Source organism: Schistocerca gregaria, chromosome 8 (assembly GCF_023897955.1).
Source record: "Schistocerca gregaria isolate iqSchGreg1 chromosome 8, iqSchGreg1.2, whole genome shotgun sequence".
NCBI classification, from domain to species: Eukaryota; Metazoa; Arthropoda; class Insecta; order Orthoptera; family Acrididae; genus Schistocerca; species Schistocerca gregaria.
Genome location: NC_064927.1, coordinates 325667529 through 325689697, shown reverse-complemented (window position 1 = coordinate 325689697; position 22169 = coordinate 325667529). Strand labels below are relative to the sequence as shown.

Below are 22169 nucleotides of genomic sequence, written 5' to 3'. Positions count from 1 at the left end.
GGGCCACAAATGTGGTAATCCCCTGATATTAAAGGTTTTGACAAAGGGCACAATGTTGTGGCGCTGGAAACTAGATCCTCTGAAACGGCGAAGCTGCTCGCCTGTTGGCGTACTAGTGTCTCATATGAGACCTGTGGACAGTGGCTGAAGGCTAGTGAAGTATTGATTAAGCCGTATGGTTTTGGACGATCACGCCTCGTCACAGATCGCTGCCGGTTCTGGATTCCACAGAGGGAAGTCCTCCGACCTCTAAGTTCCACATCACAAGACATGTGCGTGTTCCTGTTTTGACCCAACCACATCCTCAATTATGATTGCAGTGGGCATATTGTGAAGGCATTCCTAATTACGCATATAAAATTTTTTTCGTGATTTTCTTTAGATTTCTATTCTTTTTCTTTTGTTCATATGGGCATTTCTAATTGTGATTATGTAACATTCTAGTGTGGTTTTTAAATGTAAGTGTGATTATATCATTTGCCAATGGATAAATACGCTTCTTGCTTTGTACCTGTGGTAAAGTATGTAAAGTTCTCTTTTGGAATATTATTAATTGTGAAAAACGCAGTCAATAACATTTATAAAGGTTTATGTAATTTACGATAACGACATAACATCTTTAGACAGGGGACAGCGATAGTGACATCGAGGGCCGAAAGGTTGCTGCGTAGTAGAGGGGATGGTGGATGGCATGTCTGTGAAACGTGCGCGGGAAAAATAGTACTGTGTTTCATGAACAGCATACGTAATTGTATGGACAGTGATACCGAACTTTCAGATTTGTAGCTCTGTTTATCACTGCGGTATGTAATGCCATGGCCAGCGAACTTTAAGAGCAAATAAACCGGACTGTAAAGTGCCACTAACATTACTTTGTTGTGGCCGACACGAACTGTGCTTTTATGCGAATAAACTTTGCTGGTATTGGTTTCGGGTGGTGGGACTGTTGTATATCACATTCTATCAAGCCGTGAAAGTGAAGACTTTAATTAACCGTGCAATATAAATGAATTTCAGTGACGTTGTCGAAGTCTGAAATGCGACAACAGCGTGGACATTGTTTACGGTGTGCTTCACACACAAGAACAATTCTATGAACTGTGTATTTGTGGCTATGAATATATGAATGTGACGAACCGTGTAATTATGGACGATAGCGTCACGGACAGTGCATAAAGTGTACAAACGAGCGATGTCTACGTCATGTACTCTGAAAGAGAGGACATGTCAACAACATTCGGATACTGGCGTCTTGTGGTTTGTTAATCACCACGGGGTTAATGATACAGCTGTGCTGGAACTTTATTGGCGTTTCGCCGGAGAAGCTTAACCAGCGGAACTGTCTGTATGCTGCTCTCATCATTGTAACCCGCCGACACCGTGCTGCCCAACGCAACGCTTCGTATGCAACAAAAAGTTAAGAGATTTCGCCGAACGCTATCCCCTGACCTAGAAACTTTCTTTCTCTATTAAAAGTATAAGAATTACAGACTCTATTTAATTAAATTCTTTGTTTAGTTTATGTTTGCTTTCTGCTAACGAAAATAAAATTACAATCAGTGAATTAAAAGTTGCGTGGTAGTCATTGTTGGAACACGAGTAAATATAAACTTCTTCCTCTCGTTAGGACTAATTCTCCTTGCATGTCAAAATTATTGCAGTTATTTTATGTAGTTTTATGTATTGTTATGAGACTAGATATATGACAGTGGCTAATAAGAGTATTTTGTCGAGAAATATGGCTTCGCGAGAAAAATAACGGCGACCGCCATAATTGCTTGCGTTCTGACCAATAACGTAAAAGTTGTTATTCCCGTATTGGTGCTTTTCCTGATGTGAGCGGGAATTATAAATGTCAGCTGTCAAATCACGTAGTGACTGTTTACCCAGTAATAAAAGTTTTTGATATTCTATTGCTACGAGTCGTAGTATTAAGAGACAATGGCTATACTGAAAAGTGGGTAGATGTATGGTGAAACCCCCAGTGTTCATGCGACTGTTAACAGTATTGTGTGCGATTCACGAAATTTTGTCACTTTTTCTAATTCCTTTCAGATATTGTCTCAAATGTCTTTGAAGTTTCAGAGAATATACACACAATTTTGTCGGTTCAGGTTAATTTGAGAGCAGTTTCTCGTGAATATTAGAGTTTTCAGTTCATAAACAAAGTGGAATCGTGACCAATTGAGAACTATAACAAAGAGTGTGGTTTTCCAACTAGAATTTTGGGTGACTTCACAGTACAGATTTTGATAATTATTTTGCCTGTGGGTTGAGGTCATCACAATAGCCTCACTGGATTTTCACCGTGGATCGATAGAAACGTGTCGCCTATTGAAGAATCGCATTTCATGTTCCCCGAGGTCAGTGGTTGGAGGCTTAGAAGCCATCATCCAGGTAAAGGGCTTCATGAAACATGCACTGCCCCTCAGATTCAGGCCGGTGACGTCAGACTTATCCGTGGGGTACAGTGCGTAGGACTTCCGTTGGGTCTCTGGTGGTAATCGAAGGTATCATGGTAGCAGTGAACCACATAAGCATCATTGCAGACCACCTGCGTCGTTTCATGCGTGAAGTTTCCCCATACAGCGAGGACATATTCCAGCAGGATAACTGTCCATGTTTCAAGGTCATAATCGTGCTATACTGATTTGAATGGCATTATAGTCCACTCACATTGATGTCTTGACCAGCAAATGGGCCTGATCTGTACCCACTGAAATACATATCGTGCACCAGCTGTGTGCCCATACACCAACATCCCGTAATCTGCGGGAATTGCTTGAACTGTGCCAAGACATCCAGTGCCAGATACTTCTACAGTCCTGTCAAGGACTTGTAGAACCCATGTCTCTGTTGTACTGTGTTTGAAAAGCGGGACAACACGCTCATAATGGTTTGGCTTATCGGGGCATACTGTGCAAGCCTCTCAATCTCTGAATAAGTTTTACAACCTAAACCATTGAGGATCTGCTTACTGTATTGATGTCTTGGAGTCCCTTCCGATTTTTTACCCCACAAACGTTTTCCTCCTGTGCTAATTTGGTGATCCTTTGATATCTGAGAACGAGTTCTGACAACCGATCCCTTCTTTCCGTCAAGTAGCATCACGAATGTCTTGTCCCCCCCAACTCTATTTATTACCACCTTCTTAGTTCTACCCATCTAATCTTCACCATTCTTCTGAAGCACCACATTTCAAAATCCTCTCTTATTTACTTGCCTTAACTGTTTACTGTCCACGTTTTACTTCCATATATGGCTACGCTCTAGAGATAAATCTTCAGCAAAACTTACTAACATTTAAATCTAGATTCGATGTTAATAAATTTCTTTTCTGCAGAAACACTTTACTTGCCATTTCCAGTCTATATTTTACTTAATATACTGGTAATATGCGTGACTTTTGCCCATGTGAACAAAGATGTGGGCAAATCCTTGGGTCGATTCCAAGCGAACTTGTTACACAAATTACTCACTGCCTGAAAAGAAATACTGTGGAGGTAAGAACATGCAATCTTCTGTCGGAATACTGATAAGGTGGAAAGAAAAGGCGTAGTAGGAAGAGATGGACAGACAAAGAGTTAAGGAGGACATATACACGTATATGAAGGAGGGGGAGATTGAGAGACAGGGAGGAGGAAATGAACAGAGAAAGGGAGTAGGAGAATGACAGAGATGGGGAAGGTGGAGACAGACAGAGGAAAAAAAAGGGGAGATGGGCAGAGAGAGGGATCAGGAGGAAGTGGACTGAGAGAGGGTGAAGTACGAGATGTCCTGATAGAGGTTAGTGGAGTAAATGTACAGAGAATGGAGGAGATGGAAGTAACCAGCGAAGGGGAAGAGGAGATGGACAGAGAGAGAGGAGAAGGGCATGGACGATGGGATGGGGGGAGGTGATGGACAGAGAAAGGGGGTAGACGGAGATGGACTAATGAAAGATTACTGAAATTCATATACACCTAGGCAATGCGGGGTATGACATGGGTACTAAGCTAGTACACATAATGAAACAACACTTTACGCCATTTTCGATGACACTAAATGCACTTCTGTTTAAATACTGTATTGTACTCACAGAAGTGCCTACGTATGCGTAGCACGAATGAAAAAACTATGTGACTCACGAATCAGTGATTTTCCAGATTTTACACCTCAAGTATTGTGTTATAGCATATGTGAAAAGGTTAGTCTATTTCTACGAAACACTCATTAATGATTCTGACTTTTCTGTACCAGGTCAAACTAATGAATACCAGACTATCTTAGTACTTTGCCTCTCTTTGTCCTTAAGTGTAGGTCGTCATTTCGGAATTGGCAGTGTCTAGAAGAAGGAAGGGGGATATGCCGTCGACAACAATGTAATTAGAGACGGATCACAAGCTCAGATTCCGAAAGAACAGCAAAGGAAATCGGCCGTGTCGTTATCAAACTAACCATCCCAGAATCCGGCTGGAGCTATTTAGGGAAATCAAGAACAAGTTAAATTTGGATGGCGAGATGGTGATACGAGCCGTTGCTTTCTCGAATCAGACTCCAGGGTGACTACGGTACCAGCTGGTAGTCTTCGCGCAAATAGCGTTGTAGTTTCAGTGTTGCCACACTTGAAGTCAGGTGCAGTCTTAAGTAGTTATCGCTTAGTGTTGTCAGCCTTTTCTTTGCATTGTGTGCGAATATTATAAGATTTCAACCCATACGGAGGTGTGTAATTAATATACCTGCAGCCGAGTTTTAAAATTGTGACTTTATTGCTCGTATGATTTAAAGTTTATACTACTGCGATGGCACTGTTTGCTCGATGAACTACCAATAAAAAATATTATAACTAGGACAATTCTCACTTATTTTTCGTTCCCATTTTAACAATTTGTAAATTAGATTACATGTTTCGAGTGTTGTGGATCATTTTCAGATTAAGTAGTTGAATCAGCAACCGGACTTATCGACTCAGAACCACTTATCAGAATACTGTGGTGCAGTGGTTCTGAGGAGACAAGAGGGACTGCTGGCGCAACTAGTTAGATCTGATGATGATTAAAAAATAATCAGTTGTGATAGAACAGTATATGACAATTACCTTAATTATCTAAAAAGTCGCTACATTTCTCAACAGGATTATGTCGACTGTGATCAAACATTTCAATGTTTATGGCTTTGTCTAATGGTATATGAAATCTAACTGTCTCGTTTGTCTGCCTGTATTCCATTTAAAACTTTACGACATAGTTTTAAAGCCAGTGTCAGTTCTGTCAGGTAGCCACTGGTACAATGAAATAGTAATGATGTAGTTGAGTCCCAACAATTTGATTAAACAAGTAGATTAATCAGTTAAAATGAGTTACAATCACAGATCTCTGCGTTGTTTGTGGCGGTAGCGATAGGTCGGTATGACTGAAAGGAAAGCGTCATTGTGCACTACAGGTGCAGACAGTCGACCTGGGCCTGCCACAGGTGAATAGGGCTCTACTCGTCAAGCTGTTTTAGCAAATCGACAGCAACAGTGCTGCTGCCTGTGTGAGTGTCGACACACCAAAGAAATACAGAGAGGTTCTGTTTCCGCACCCAAGTTGAAGAATATGATTCTGAAGTTCGAATTAACTAGCTATTTTGGAATCGTTCATGGGGAGGCTTGCGGCAAATTGTTGAAGACGGTACTGTTGTTCTGACTGACAATGCTGGACGCAATGTGGGATCTTCAAGTAGTGCACGGTCTTTGTAACTACAGAAACTTCCTAGTAGATTAAAACTGTCTGGTGGACCGAGACTCGAACTCGTGACCTTTGCCTTTCACGGGCAAGTGCTCTACCAACTGAGCTACCCAAGCACTTCTCACGCCCCGTCCTCACAGCTTTAATTCCGCAAGTACCTCTTCTCCTACCTTCCAAACTTCACAGAAGCCCTCCTGCGAACCTTGCAAAACTAGCACTCCTGGAACAAAGGATATTGCGGAGACATGGCTTTGCCACACCCTGCGGGATGTTTCTAGAATCATCCCCCAGGCTGAGGCAACCAAAGGAACAAACGCCTAGGAAGTAAACTAGACAGATTCAGCATCAGCATTATGGCACTGGGAGAAACCAGGATTACATATGAAAATCCGTTCGATTCTGAGAATTACAGTTCTATAAAGCAAATCTGAAGTGCATATTAGCAATTTGGCACAGGTTTTGCAGTTCATAAGTCCTCCAGGATTCAGTCATTGACTTTACGTTACCTTCACAAAGACTCTCACCAGTGTCAACCAAGTCAGGAAACAAGGCATACACAACGATTAACGTGCACTCACCAACGAATGGCTACAAAGGAAAAAGGCCACAGATGTTATATTCCTGGGAACCTCTGGAAGAAATCACGAACAAAATTCCTAAACTTGGCATTAAGGTTCTACAGGTGATTTAATTGGGTAGGTAGGAAAAGAAAATGTGACAAGGGAATCTCAGGAGTGTAAAGTTCTTTCAGCGAGCCAAACAAAAATGATGAACTACTCATGTTGTTGTTGTTGTGGTCTTCAGTCCTGAGACTGGTTTGAGGCAGCTCTCCATGCTACTCTATCCTGTGCAAACTTCTTCATCTCTCAATAAGTACTGTAGCCTACATCCTTCCGTATCTGTTTAGTATATTCATCTCTTGGTCTCCCTCTACGATTTTTACCCTCCACGGTGCCCTCCAATACTAAATTGGTGATCCCTTGATGCCTCAGAACATGTCCTACCAACCGATCCCTTCTTCTGGTCAAGTTGTGCCACAAGCTCCTCTTCTCCCCAATATTATTCAATACCTCCTCATTAGTTATGTGATCTACCCATCTAATCTTCAGCATTCTTCTGTAGCACCACATTTAAGAGGCTTCTATTGTCTTCTTGTCTAAACTATTTATCGTCCATGTATCACTTCCATACATGGCTACACTCCATACAAATACTTTCAGAAACGACTTCCTGACATTTAAATCTACACTCGATGTTAACAAAATTCTCTTCTTCAGAAACGCTTTCCTTGCCATTGCCAGTCTACATTTTATATCCTCTCTACTTCAATCATCATCAGTTACTTTGCTCCCCCAACTAATCATAAGCTGTTGCAAAATATTTTAATCTCAGAATCGAGAAATGCACACTTAAGACATGGAAATCCTCCAGTAAAGCACTCGGAGAATTCTAGATTGACGATATTGCTATTCCAGGAGGAATGCCAAATAAGTCATAAACGTACAAACGAGGAGAAGATTCTTCGAGCCACTCCATCATTTACTCCAAATCAAAGTAAAATTTCAGACCAACAGAAAACGGACATGACTAATCCAGAATTTTCGGGCGGAGCCCCAAGACCTACAACTCTAAAATCATTCAAGAAATCCATAGAGCGGATACCACAAACTGGTCTGTAACCGCAGGGAAAGTGAAGCAAACAATAGAATTAACTGTCACCGAGAAGGAGAAAAAGTAGGTGGTGGAACATCACATGCAATCTAACTGTCGACTATAGGGTTAAAGCGTGGAATGATTTTAGTAGCCATAAACATTGTGCTCTGCCTTACGTCAGGTCTTGTCATGGTGGAAGCCTCGTCAGAGAGGCCCACCGCATGAGCATTTAGGGAAGTGATTCCAGTGGTGCTCTCCCTTTGCCTTCCGCTGGCGATGAAGAAATGATAATGAGGACAGCACAACACCCAATCCCTGAGCGGAGAAAATCTCCTCCACTGCCGGGAATCGAACCCGGGCCCCTTGGCTTCACAGACCGCCGTGCTGACCACTCAGCTCGTGGGGTAGACAGTAGACATAAAGCAACAGGAAAGTGGCACGTATTCGTAGAGGTACGGGGAAAGGGGTGTTATTCCACGATAAAAATGCAAATACGATAATAAGAGGTTGATTTCAATAGAAGAAAACTTTATCCAGAAAAGAAAACTTACCATTTCTACAAGACCTTCAGAGGGAACACAGCTGGCAACCAGCCTCCTATCCTATGCTTCAGGTGAACTGATGGATCCCTGAGAACTAATACAAAGAACAATTGTGAAATTCTAGCCGAATACTTCAGTATATTCCTCAGCTGAGAAGATCCACGTGAACACCTCCGAACTGTAACGCCAGCACAAAATCCTGATTCGGCTCAACCTTTAAACCTTCTAATGAAGAAACAGTGAAAATAAGCGAATCATTAAAAAACAATAGAGCACCTGGTGAAGATGGGAATCTCTGGAGGGAAGGCGGCGTTCCTTTCAAGAAACACTGTTGGAAAAATTTAGAGAACCGGCATTCGAAGCTGACTGCCGAACGGTTCACGCCGCCATCATACAACACGCGTAAGGCATACGAACATAAGATACGAGAAATTAGCGCTCGTACGGAGGTGTACAGACAGTCGTTTTGCCCTCGCTCTGTTTGCGAGTCGAACAGGAGGAGAGATGACAAGTAGCGGTACAGGGTACCCTCAGCCGCGCGTCTGTGTAGATATAGACATGTAAATCGAGACGTAGAATTACTGCAAAAATTATGGAAAATGGACTACAAAATCATAACACCAAAACCTCACAGAATAATTTCAGAATCCTGCAAAACAGAAAAATAACCCAAAAGAATGGAAGAGCGTCTTAATAAATTCACTCCTAAAAGAAGAAGACCTAACAGTTCCCAACAATTCCAGAGGAATCTCATTTGTTCCAATAATTTACGAAATACCTTCCAAGGCTTTGCTCCACTGACTTGAGCTGCAAAAAGACCCACCGACAGGCGAGAAACAAGCGGAAAACAGTAAAGGCAGATCCTGTACTGAATAGATCGGGAACGTCTCAACGATACCTCACATCAGGCAGTGACAGAACACTACAGTCATATTTGTGGAAATCAAGTATGCTTACGTTCCCGTTGGCAGACAAATGCTGCTTAATAGCTTAGAAGGATTAGGAGTCTATAGAAATTCCAGAACCAATACTTAAGAAACTAAATCATAAATCACTTCTAAGAGTAATTCATGGAAGCAATGTCAAACACATTCGAAATTTACACAGGAGCTGGACAAAGAGACAGCTTATCACTACCTTTCTTCAACATCGTACCGTAAAAATTTTCAGAGAATGAGAAAAGGTAGCCCCATTGGAAATTAGGAAGGCAACATGGTCACTGTGAAATGCCTGGCCTTTGCTGATGACCTGCCTATATTGTCAAACAACAAAGTTGAAGCCAGAGTAGCGCTAGAGAAATTACATATCTCCCATAAAACCGGACTCCTAATTTCCTATAAAAACACAGTGTGGAAAAGTCTTACAGGTCACTCACTTCAGTTACTTCAACAACCATCCAACCCATCGGACTGAACTCTGTCTCCAACACAAAAAGAATATTTAAACGGCAAAAGGCCAGCCGATGTGGCCGAGCGGATCTAGCGCTTCAATCTGGAACCGCGCGCCCGCTGCGGTCGCAGGTTAGAATCCTGCCTCGGACATGGATGTGTGTGATGTCCTTAGGTTAGTGAGATTTAAGTAGTTCTAAGTTCTAGGGGACTGATGACTTCAGATATTGAGTCCCATAGTGCTCAGAGCCATTTGAACCATTTAAGCGGAAAAGGCGTACAAACAGACATGGAACCATCTTGTAACACAAAACTATGGCACTAGAACACGATTGTTTTACCACAAGTTTGCAGCGGGATGACAATAACTCATGACATAGAGAAACAAGAACGAAAAATTCCTAATAACTCTGTGACACTGTTCTACAAGGCGAAATGTGAGTCAGACGACATACAAATGCCGTGTGGCTACGGCCTCCCGCCGGCTAGACCGGTCGGGTGGTGCAAGTCTTTCGAGTTGACGCCACGTCGGCGACTTGCATGTCGATGGGGATGAAATGATGATGATAAGGACAACACAATACCCAGTCCCTGAGCGGAGAAAATCTCCAACCCAGGCGGAAATCGAATCAAGGCGGTTAGGTATGACATTCCACTGCGCCGACCACTCACATGCCAGGAGCGGACACGACCCACAAAGGAGATCACATATAAATTTAGGAAAAGACACCTACAATTCGATGGACACCTATGTGGGATGGCTGAAAAAAATGTATCACAAAGAAAATTTTTCTGACGGGTAATGCAAGTAAATTAAAGACCTAGTGGATAAAATAAGCATAAGAATATCTGCAACCGAAAATTTCGGAAGAAGAAATTGAGATTAGGAAGCTGTTCAGAAGCAAAATCAAAAGCATGATACTCTGGGAAGTCTCAACAAAGGAAGCTACAGAGATAAAATGAACATATGAGTGGAAGAAAAGCACAATGACCTAATGAAGAGGAATTGGGTAGAAAAGAAACGAAAAAACGAAGTGAAGCTGTGATGAATGACGTTCACACGTGCTCCTAAAGCGGCATAATTGGGATTAACAGTAACAAAATAGTGTGTGTGTGTGTGTGTGTGTGTGTGTGTGTGTGTGTGTGTGTGTGTCTCAGATTTAGTGTGTGTGTGTGTGTGTGTGTGTGTGTGTGTGTGTGTGTGTGTGTGTGTGTGTGTCTCAGATTTTTCCCGAAACTACTGCGTCGATTTCAACCAAATTTGGTACAGAAATAGGCGGCTTCACGAGTATCAGCCAATATTGGGTTTGTAGCCTTGGAGCTCCAACACCAGCGGAGATACAGACAAAAACGTGGCTTCTTCCATCTCGTAGCCTATAATCTACCCTGCACAACAGGAATGTAGTTTGAGAGCAGTATCATCCTGCCAAATCAACCTCCTTTGCAGGGCATCCTACATGCCACAGCAAGAAACAGTTATCTGGGGCCACGAATTATCTGGGACTAGAAATGCAACCTGCCTAGCTTGCCAGGCGTTGTAGCATCGGCGTGATTTATTGACCTACCTTGGGAGGTGGCTTGAATGTCAGGGACAAGCAAATGATTTTCAAATCCTTGATATGTGGTCTGCCCTATACGACAGATGGGCTGTGGAGGCAGTTTCAGACATCTATTGAGCTATACTGCAGGGGTTACATGTGCCTATGAGCATGGTTGGAAGCAGGTAGAAGTGGATAGAGGAGAGGATGGAGCGAGGGGAGAGGGAATTGAACGGAGAGAGGGTAAAAGATCCATTAAGCAGGCGGAAGTTATAGAGGGTAGTGGGCAGGTAGAAAAGAGGGGAGGGGGGCAGAGATGGAAAGAGAGAGGGGAGGATGTGGTCAGATGGAGACGTGGAGGAGAATATAGTCAGAGTGGAGCTGGAGGAAATGGACAAAAAGAGGGGGAGGATGAGATGAACAGACAGAGTGTGGAGGAGGAGATGAAGAGACAGAGTGCAGAGGAGGAGATGACAGATAGAGATAGGAGGATGAGGTAGGCAGATAGAGGAAGGAAGGGTTAGAGCCAAAGAAGAGGAGAATGTACGTTCAACATGCATGCCAAATGCATACATCTGCAATTCATGGGAAAAAGGCTAGTTATCTCTTGTAACTAAAAGTTTCACTCTTCTACAACCATGTTGTTGTTGTGGTCTTCAGTCCAGAGACTGGTTTGATGCAGCTCTCCATGCTACTCTATCCTGAAAAAGCTTCTTCATCTCCCAGTACCTACTGCAACCTACATCCTTCTCAATCTGTTTAGTGTATTCATCTCTTGGTCTCCCTCTACGATTTTTACCCTGCACGCTGCCCTCCAATACTATATTGGTGATCCCTTGATGCCTCAGAATATTTCCTACCAACCGATCTCATCTTTTAGTCAAGTTGTGCCACAAATTTCTCTTCCCCCCAATTCTGTTCAATTCCTCCTGATTAGTTATGTGATCTACCCATCTACAACCATATGCATCTCAAATTGTTATATAAGATAATTTTTAGGAATAAAAAGGTTGCTTATACAAGCAAACATCTATAACAAACTTTTTAGAGTGTGTTCACGAAGTTCTTGACTAACTGATGTAATTCATAGATATTATAAAAATAGAAAGTCCTTGATCACCATCTACATGATCAGATGTAGAGTATAAGTATTTTAGTTCGTAGACAACTTAGCTGAAGTTCCATGAAACAGATATCTACTTTATAGGTATTTCTGCTTTAAATTCTTAGTTTACTAGTTTCAAAATTTAAATCTACATATTCCACTGCAATACAATACTATTGATTCGTTCATCTTCATGACTCTATGTGCAGTAGTTCCTAATTAAAGTGTTGGCGGTCTACCTGGATTTCGCCATTTGGATCCTAGATGGCTAAACAATAATTTATCGTGTATGTTTGGCCGAGACGATGGTGGCTCCTGATCGCGGGACCTGATTGTTAATGACTTTGCTGATCTGGTCTCCAAACCTCTACATGTAGTAACTCAGCTTCTTAGCTCTATTGTAAATCATTGACTACGGATGTTGAGTTCAAGAGTCAATTTGTGCGTTTTTCGAGAAGGATATTCTATGTTCCAAGTCGATGGCCCATCATGTCTCTTTTATTACTATTGTCACCCACAAGAACACAAAACACAACTTGCCAGTTGCTCTAGTACTTGTCATGCCAGAGAACACTATGTGACAGAGTAACTACGATATTTCTGTCCGTGTCTTTCACAAGCTGTATGTCTGAACGTCACCTGAATCATCCAAGAGAATTATCGATGGACTTCCTATTTCTTTGTGTAAGAGAGCTATTGAATTACTTTGATAGAAGGTAAAATATGATAGTTTATGCTTGCCTCTCTACGAAATGATAATTAAAATAAAATTTTCTGCCAGATTAAAAATGTGTAGCGAACTGGTGCTTGATCTCGGGACCTTGCCATAGTGACTATGTTTCCGTTATAATCTATCGCCTAGGTGTGTTATTTTCATAAGGAGTCCAGGAGAGTGCTGATAAATGTATTAGAATCTACAGTGCCTACCGCCACCACCAACTGTCTTGACGATAACATTTTGACACTGTTTTTGATAAAAATATAATTTTGATTTATTTAGATTACAGTGTACTGTGGGCCATATAGCCATTATCAGCTGTCTATAATGTATAATGCATTAAAAAGATTGTACTAGTTTCATGAGTGCTTCGGCTCTAACTAAGGTATGTACATTTTGACGGGTTATATTTCTCCAAGATGCTTATGGAGTCCAACCGGTCGTAATTTACTACCACACACGGTACCTCATCCGTGTAATTGCCAGAAATGTTAAGATGAACCATCACAGATTGACATCGGCTGCCTAGGTGGCACATTTAATAGAGGTCTGTATTCTTTCGCATAGGCGCCATTATCTTAATTTCAAAACAGACCACGCTGCCAAATGGCAGCGCCTCCGGGTGGAAATGTGAAACTCAGCTGTCTAGTGCGTTGCCGCTTTCGTTGCTTCACTGTGATCTCTGCCGTTTCCTGTGACAGCAAACCGTGGAAATAATTTTATGAGATTTTCCTGACTTGTTCACCTCCATGAACTTTTTAACAAGGGAATCTCCAAGATGAATTAGCAGTAGCAACAATTAATACTTTATTGTATTCCATAGTTTGCCAGGTGAATATAGAATGTGCAGTAATGTTAGACATCATGGATTTCGAAAGACGAGTCGAGATTTGGTGCTACACGCAACGTTCTTCCGCGGTGCGTGTAGTTCGGTCTACATAAGCCATACCACATTAAAGTACTTTTATCTCCAGCCTTCGACAATAATAATACATCCTTCTGGAACCAGAAATGTCGGGAGACTTATATGGTGGATTGCTAACAACTCTAACGTGAAATTTCCTGGGAATCTGTTTCTTCTAGGAGATGCGTATCTCTAACGTTAGAAAAGGTGTGAATGGTACCAGCGTACTATCTTCTATACCCGATTAGTGTTTTTTTCTTTCGCTTTTAATAATAATGCCCTGTTGACCTTCTGGGTGAGTACCCATTCTCACTGAAGGCTGGTGTTAGATCAGCGAGCTACTTAGGCAAACTCTTCGAATCGTAAAATGCGTGATCTCTGTGTAAGTGTTTGCGACGAATGGTAACAACTCGATGACTGTGAATAGATTATGGCAATCCGGAAAACAGAAAAAAAAATTTCTACAATATACCTTGTAAGGATTACGTTCAGTATGAATAAATTACGAGTGCGTATAAAGTGAACGCCAGAACTGTACTTAACAACCGACGCCGGTGAGAAACAATGTTACAGAAGTTCTACGGCTGGCAACGAAGCTTTACTCATGGAGTCTTAAGGAGGTAAAAGAATTCTTCTTCAGGAGTTTTAGTTAGGAGAGAGGTTGGGATAGATGACTCGTTATTGTAACGAGATACCATTAGAGCAGTTTTGTAACTGTGAACCTGTTATACGAACTGTGGACGGAAGTAAATATTAAGGTTACAGTCGGTAGTAAGGAAAGGTACACCTGATCTATGAGAATAGAACTCACATGTGTTAAAAGATAATTTCGACGGGTTTTTCTTCAGTATTTATGATTCTGTGTCTGTATAACACCCAGCACATGCTTGCTATTCTGACAACGTGCCACTCTGTCCCTATAACTATCATAGCGTTAGACGACGTACGTAACATACTGCAGGATGTCCCCTCGGTAACGAGGGTCGTAACTAAAGCTTCAGCTGAGGAGCGCGAATAGTGTCCGGATAGGTGATACGTAAGACTGAGCCAATACGTAAGTCACAAACTGGGACAGAGATACATGCGCCGCATATACTAGCCTATAATACATTTTACTTTTCAACATATTTCTCTAGTAAACTTATCCCATCGTTCGACACGGCGTTAAAAGCCTGCAGTATAGAATTCTTGAGACAGTGTTCGTAACTAAAGAGTGATCTGTCGTTATACAACAAGCTTCTTTGGTTTCTTAAAATGCTACAGCCCACAAGACCGATGTGTCCTGATAATAGCGAAATACCCCTAGGCGGGGAAGTAACGTGCCATTACAGAATAATCAGAGCGGGCGGGACGCTTATTGTTTGTGACTTTTTTTTTGTCCTTTGCTGAATTCCTCGTATCCAACTGAACACTACTTTTCTAAATACATGCGGGACGAATTTCGCTTAGGACGTGCTTTTCAGACAGTTCCTCGGCTCAGAAAAATCATGTTCTTCGAGTCGAGTGCTGTCATTTTGGTCTATCTGCAGATCATTATCGATTAGTCGCGGAATACTGTCAATTGGTAGCCTTAAAGTTATATGTGCTGCCACCTTCTAGATACACATGGGTGCGAAATTTAAAACGATATGCCGTATTATGGTGTTTGCGACTTATTTATTGCCTCACACTCGTAATAACAGTTTTGTCCTAGGCAACTTTTCGCATTCCACGCAGTCCACAGTCATAACTTGCCAAGAACTTTCAAAGCGTTACACATTCTATATATGAAGGCAGTAATTGTTCTCGAAAGAACAGATGCCATTGATGACGGTGCAGCTTCTCTAGAATGAATGATAATTAATTGAAACCCTCAGCTGCCACATACGTTTTTCATATACCTCGTTGGGGACAGCTGAAAATGTGTGGCCCTACCGGGACTCAAACCCGGTATCTCGTGCTTACATCGCAAACGCTCTTTTCATCTGAGCCAACGAGGACACAGATGAATAGCGCGACTGCAGGGACTTATCTCCCATGGTACCCATCTTCTCAACAGACCACAATCTACACACGTAATTTACCTAATAAATATTTGCCCATCCTCTCATTATTCGCGCACACTAAGGTGACGATGCTCGTAAGAGTTCGGGCAACCTCTGCGCATTCGCACACATGAAGGTCAATGGCTGCCTAGCCTTCAATTATATATATATATATATATATATATATATATATATATATATATATATATATATATATATATTCGTTACACATTTCACTAAAGAGTGACACGAACATTCTAACGATAAAAACGTTTTCTACAGTATTTAGTACTGTTTATAGTTGTTCGGCTTTCTTGTACGTACAAGAACGTCTACTGTGTAAGTAATTGGATTTCCGTTTAGTGAGTATCAAAGAAAACGGAAAGAAAACTAACTGTTCATGGTCGATATACTTAATCATTATCCATACTGCTGCCCTTGCGATGCCTTAAGTTAGGAGAAGTGCAAATGAATGTGAGTCTGTTTCTTCTCCTAATAGGCGGAGGAAGAAAGGCTACCAAAAATCAAAAGCGTCATTGTACCACAAACAACTAAATATGGTTATGGAACAGCTAAAAGAAATTGGGAATTCAACCACAGTTTTTGGGGTAGATATTCCAAGAGTGAAAATAAAAACACATGCATGAAAGACAGCTTGCCGTAAACAACACTGGCAACGTACCTAAGAATGTTCTGATGAGTTTCGATGCACTGGCACAAATTGCTGTATGGTTTCTGGCGAGCTCTGAGCGTCGTGTCCCCTAAACGGTCATCGCTTTCTCCCACCTGCTTAGAAATGTCATCTGCTTCCAGTTTCACAATACGACACGACAAGATCTTCAGCTCGGCAGCCACAATTATCATGATGGCAGCGAACAGGCAGTCCATACCGAAGCTAATCTGGCTCAGGTACACGCCTGCCACGCACTGTACTGCGTACGAGAGTCCGTAGTAATTGGTATTGTTGTCCCAGTTGTGTTGCGCGAACGGCAGACGGCGTTCGCCGGGATGTGCGACGACCGGAATGGGAAACCAAACAAAAGCTTGCGATAGGATCATCAGCAGCATTGCCACGGTGAGGCGCGCCGCTTGCTTCCGGGAGCCGCGCAGGATGCTGGCCAGCTCAGGGTCCTCGGAGCAGACTGCCCTCTGCACCGACAGCAGGGCATCCAGACGCCGCGCCAGAGCGCTGTAGAGACCCCTGTCGCGCGTGCAGAAGGCCAGCTTGACCAGGCCGCTGGCGATGGTGAAAGTGTTGGCGAAGACCAGCGTCATTTCATCTAGGTCTCCCCAGATGAAGCAGGTGGCTAGCACTCCCTCCACGGTGTTCCACACGCCCAGAGCGAACGCGAATGCGGTATACGCGTCGTACAGCGGGCAGGTTCCCAGTGGCCACACCCCGAACAGCCACAGGTGGCGCACGTTGAGCTTGATGACTGAACGCCCGCTCTCCCTCCAGGACAGGCGGCGTTCCTCTCTGTCTTCTTGGCGCATCTCGCTCCGAACACGGAAGGCGCCACCCACTCCAGTAGCGAATCACCTCCGTCTGTGTGGCAACAGTCCACGGCTGTCACTCTTATTCCTCTTACAAGGAGGGTGGGAGAAAGTGTTGGTGAAATCCACCTGGGGCCTACACCAAGGTTATTATTGTTTCAAGTTACTTGTGTTGAAAACGACCCTTCGATACCACTGTCGGCGCAAATTACGGAGGTCGATATAAGTACTGAGATATTGAGTAACGCTACAAGATTCTGTAGCTGATTTATTCAAGTTCTCCTTTTTGTCTCACCGGAGCCATGCAATATAAACAAACGCGATACGTCGATGGAAATAAAATTTGAAAGTCTCCACCACCGAGTTGGTGCATTAAATACACTTCTCGACTGAGATATGTAAAAGTAATGTCTCACGCACACAGGTAACTACAGTTGTATCATTTGGTAGAAAGTAATATTCATGACACACTAAAAGCGTAGACATTTTAAAGTTAGTTCATTATGAAAATTCGGCATTTACATAAAGAAGATTTAAACTGAAATCTGACAATTTTTTGTTACTGGTTAGAATGGAAGACCTCCTTGCAAGAGATATAGTATGTCTTACGGAACAGAAACTTACGTTTAGCATATTTTACAATAATTAGAAAGTTACCTTAATTTTTACGTAACTCTATGTGTAGGGACGTTGCATTTCCTGTAAACATACATTCTGAAATATGGTTATATATAATACAATAGTAGTTTTGAGATACAGTTGCAAAAATAATAGAAAGTATTAACAAATACACTATATGACCTAATGAAAAAATATGATGTATTTATTTAATTAATTTCCTACCGAAAAAGAATTTAGTTCTCTATTAGACAATAAGCAATACCAAAGAAAAAAATTTAACATAGGAAAACAAATTAAACTCTTCACTCAGAAGGCTAGCTCTCACAAAACTCCCTGTATTCTATATCAAGATATTTACAAATATCCAACAAGCCCCTCATTTTTGTGTCAATAGAGTAAGAAGCTCTTTAGAAAACAAAGGAAGTCTCGTCAAAGGTCTAGGGTGCTAAGTTTACTTTTCTCTTTTGTTTTTAGCCAAGGTTGAATGATATTACGACTAAGACACAGATGCACTACATATGGATCATCTGCAGCCACGTAACTACTCATATTCAAACTTCGATCAGACTTCATGATTCCGTCATGAAAATTGACATAAACAGCGTCACTATGACTCTTTTCCTTTGTAATGACACGTTGCCTTCTAAAACCTTCTGATATTACATACATTCATAGGTCATCATGTCATCCATAACTCGTCTTTTTCTCCCGATGAATGGAAAAGTTCCAAGGGAGAAAGCTATGCTCCAGAACAAAAACTTATGTTATGTTATTGTAAAACATCTTGTCAAAACAAGAAAGTTGCCAAATTTGTCACTGTTCAGTTGTTGTTTTGTTCAGATCAACAGCCAGACGATGTAAACCATTCTAGTGTACAATTGATACGTTATAATGTTATACACAACGTTCTTATACTTACCATCTTATACGTACATCTTAACCAGCTGTAGAGATATAAGATTTTCCACTCTTCCTCCAACTTTTTGATATTTCGCTTCCAATTTGGTGGATCTATTTTCCTTTCTAAGTTATTTTTTCACGATACAATATCCTTACGTCAGCCACGTCCGCGTTTTTCATTGATATACAACGTTTTTAAAGGATGGTCAACTTAACAATTATAAATAGCTACCGAGCGAGGTGCCGCAGTGTTTAGCACATTGGACTCGCATTCGGAGGATGACGGTTCAAACCCGCGGCCAGCTAGCTTGGAATTAGGTTCTCCGTAGTTTCCGAAAATCGCTTCAGGCAAATTCCGGGATGGTTCCTTTAAAAAGGGCATGGCCGACTTCCTTCCCTAATCCGATGGGACCGATGAACTCGCTAGTTACCCCCACCCCAAATCAACCAACCTACAAATAGCTCAGTTTTTTAACAGAAAAAGGCACCCGTTGCTATGGTGGCATGACTCATGCGATGTACGTTTTCCACTGAAAACTCAGCCTTGCCAAAAATGTGATATACTACGTGGTTTGAGTGACGATTTCAGTTACCGCAACATAACATTGCTTCCTACTACCAACCAACGTAAACACGTCGCTGGAAACAGAAGTGACCAATGATGAAAATAATTTAATAGTTTTAAACCTGAAGTGAAATTTCGACCATACTCTGTGTTGTTTTCTTCCACTGCAGATAGTGTACTGAAGGAAGTGCGTTATTCTTTACGTTTTTCCGAAATGAAAACTTGCTCGTAAGTCAGGGTTTGCTGAACGTACAGTTTACGTTTGATAGCTATTTCTTCACATACTTTTACCACACAGCAAAGATAACTTTCATTAATAATCTCACATACGTAGGTTGGACCTTTATCAGTGGTAGTTATTTATTTGAAACTTATACAAAATACATACATGTTTGAAGTTCTTACTGACCTTCAGAGTAGTCATCAACACCATATACACCCAGTTGCCAGCGATGTGGAAGTCGTGTGATACGTTTAGCAGTGCCATTTGTGTTGATAGTTCTAGTAGAGCGGTCTAATGCCTGACGAATCTGTGTAACAGTTCTGGAGGTATTGGCGTGAACTGCGTTCTTCAATTTATGAATCAAGCGGAAGTCACAAGGGCCTCAGTCTGTGAAGTGTGGTGGTTGGTACAGCACATGTCAGTCCCATCGATGGAACAAATAAGGCCCGACTTAAACCGCATGTGCCCGGGCATTGTCCTGCAGAAAGTTTCGCCGCTTCCTTCTCTAAGCTGGTCGCGGGGTGTGTTGTAAAATGAACAGCTGTTTAGACGTTCGTGGCATCACAACACCCGCTACGTTAACCAGCATCGTGTACCATCATGGTATAAATGATCTGAAGAAGTCACACCCTGACCGACAGCGTTAACCATTCCAAATAATGATTTTATTGCGGTGAAGACAATTTATGCATTTTTAAAGTATTTTAGCTAGAACGCTGTGATTTCCACGAGATATATTTTCAAAAACTGTTGTTATGTATAAGATATAAATAGCTGCCACTATGAAGGTTCCAAACATCCAAAATCAATGTCTGTTGTTGAATTATAGTACTCTGTGAATTTTGATGGTTATACGTGCCACAAAATATATAATAATACAAATGGATTATTATCACTCGAGACTTAAGTGATTGTTTGCTATAGCTTTTTATTTTGCTCCACACCCTTGTGCATAAACCTACATGGTTTCAACTGAGCAGTGCGGAATAAAGTATATGTAGGTATTACCTGACCACAAAATTTTTCAAAGTTTTCTACAAAGTTCATGGTTTAAGTTGGATAGAATTTTGCAGTCAATTAAGTAAATGTCGTGTGGCTAGGGCCTTTCGTCGGGTAGACCGTTCGCCCGATGCAAGTCTTTCGATTTGGCGCCACTTCGGTGACTTGTGCGTCGATGGGGATGAAATGATGATGATTAGGACAACACAACACCCAGGCCCCGAGAGCAGAAAAACCTTCGATCCAGCCGGGAATCGATCCCGGGCCCCGTAGGATTGACATTCAGTCGAGCTAACCACTCAGCTACCGGGGGCGGACTGTGGTCAATTGACTGGTAACATATACTTTACGAAGCAAGAAAATCATAGTGTACAGACTGATGAAGATGGTATCTCATACATGTAGGGCACACACTGACAAGGCTAGGCAATACCAAAACCGGAGGAAATGTGAATAACGTTGCTGAAACATTGTTCTTTGCTCTTACTACCGAAGAAATGACATAGAACCAGTTAGGGTTTACACGTTTTCCTTTTTTAATTAAAAAAGTCAGTAGTGTCTGAGTTGTGATTTTTTTTTTTTTTTTAATTTTGTCTCCAGGCTTAATCCACGACTTATGAGCTGTGTCAAAACGCATTTCAGTAATACGGCAGTCTAGTAAGGTGACGTGCCTCCGTCTAGTACCCGTTTCATAGGAGACATGAGGCGCACTGACTTCGTATTCAAGACCGCGTCCGTCGCAAAGATTCAGAACGCGCGCAACTGCTCCGCGGCAGTTACTGCGGGACTACCCGATACTGCTATAGAGAAAAAGAGGTTTTCAATGCGCTTTTATGAACAGTGAGATAAATTATAAAAACAAATTTCTCATGAAATGACTAGAGATGGTATGTCATTATCGTTATTAGTTCTGTAAGAACGCAGCGATTCAAATTACAAAGAGGTCAGGTGCTGACAAGTGTGGATACTGCTGAATCATCAGTTTAATGAGTCGTTTTAGTATATATTTACACCAATTATTTGCGAAGGTAAGGAAGTTTGCCAGAGGCAGACTTTGGAGAAGACTAATTTTGCCTTCGGATAAATGTTTGAATACGCGAGGCAATGCTGAACCTACGACTTAGCTTATAAGACACGTTGAAGAGAGGCCAACCTATTTTTATAGCATTTGTAGACTCGACAGAGAGCTTTTGACCATGTGGACTGGACTACACTCTTCGAAATGTTGAAGGTACCAGAGATAAGAGACAAAGAGTGAAATGTTATTTAAAACTTGTGGGTATCCAGGAATTGTCAGTTTCGCAGCAGCAGTAAGAGTGAGGGGTAAGGGAGCAAGAGATGAATACAATAAGCAGGTTCAAATGGCTGTAGGTTGTGTAGTTGTGCAGGGATGAAGAGGTCCTCACAGAACAGACTGGCATGGAGAACTGAATACAACAATTTTTCGGACTGACGACAAAAACAAAAACCACAACAACATCACTTGTGTATGTTAACCAGTTAACAACATATTTGTTATTAAGGAACTATAAAAATTACGTGAGACCAAAGGGGATGTGGCGACAGGAGTGGAAAGAAAAACAGGACCATAGTTGTACAGACTACGTAAACTTTCTCGGTATATTAATTGATAGTATTTTGTGTCTGATATTCAGTTGGGTCTAAGTCACTGAACCTGACGATGGAGGCAAGACTGACCGTTGAAATACTCTGTACAGATGCTCCTGCTGATCCGACAAGAACATTGTCTGCATAAACTATTATTCTATCGTGTTGGAGCATGAAAG

At 41.8% G+C, this 22169-nt stretch overlaps 1 protein-coding gene across 1 annotated transcript in view; it reads right to left on the bottom strand.

The window, feature by feature from the left end:
• Window positions 1–17074, bottom strand: part of LOC126285169 (odorant receptor Or2-like) — a 45468-nt gene extending 28394 nt beyond the window's left edge. Inside the window, exon 1 of the mRNA XM_049984479.1 lies at window positions 16263–17074. Within this exon, the coding sequence (XP_049840436.1) occupies window positions 16263–17074 (812 nt within the window). The remainder of the gene's footprint in view (window positions 1–16262) is intronic.
• Window positions 17075–22169: the final 5095 nt, after the last annotated feature.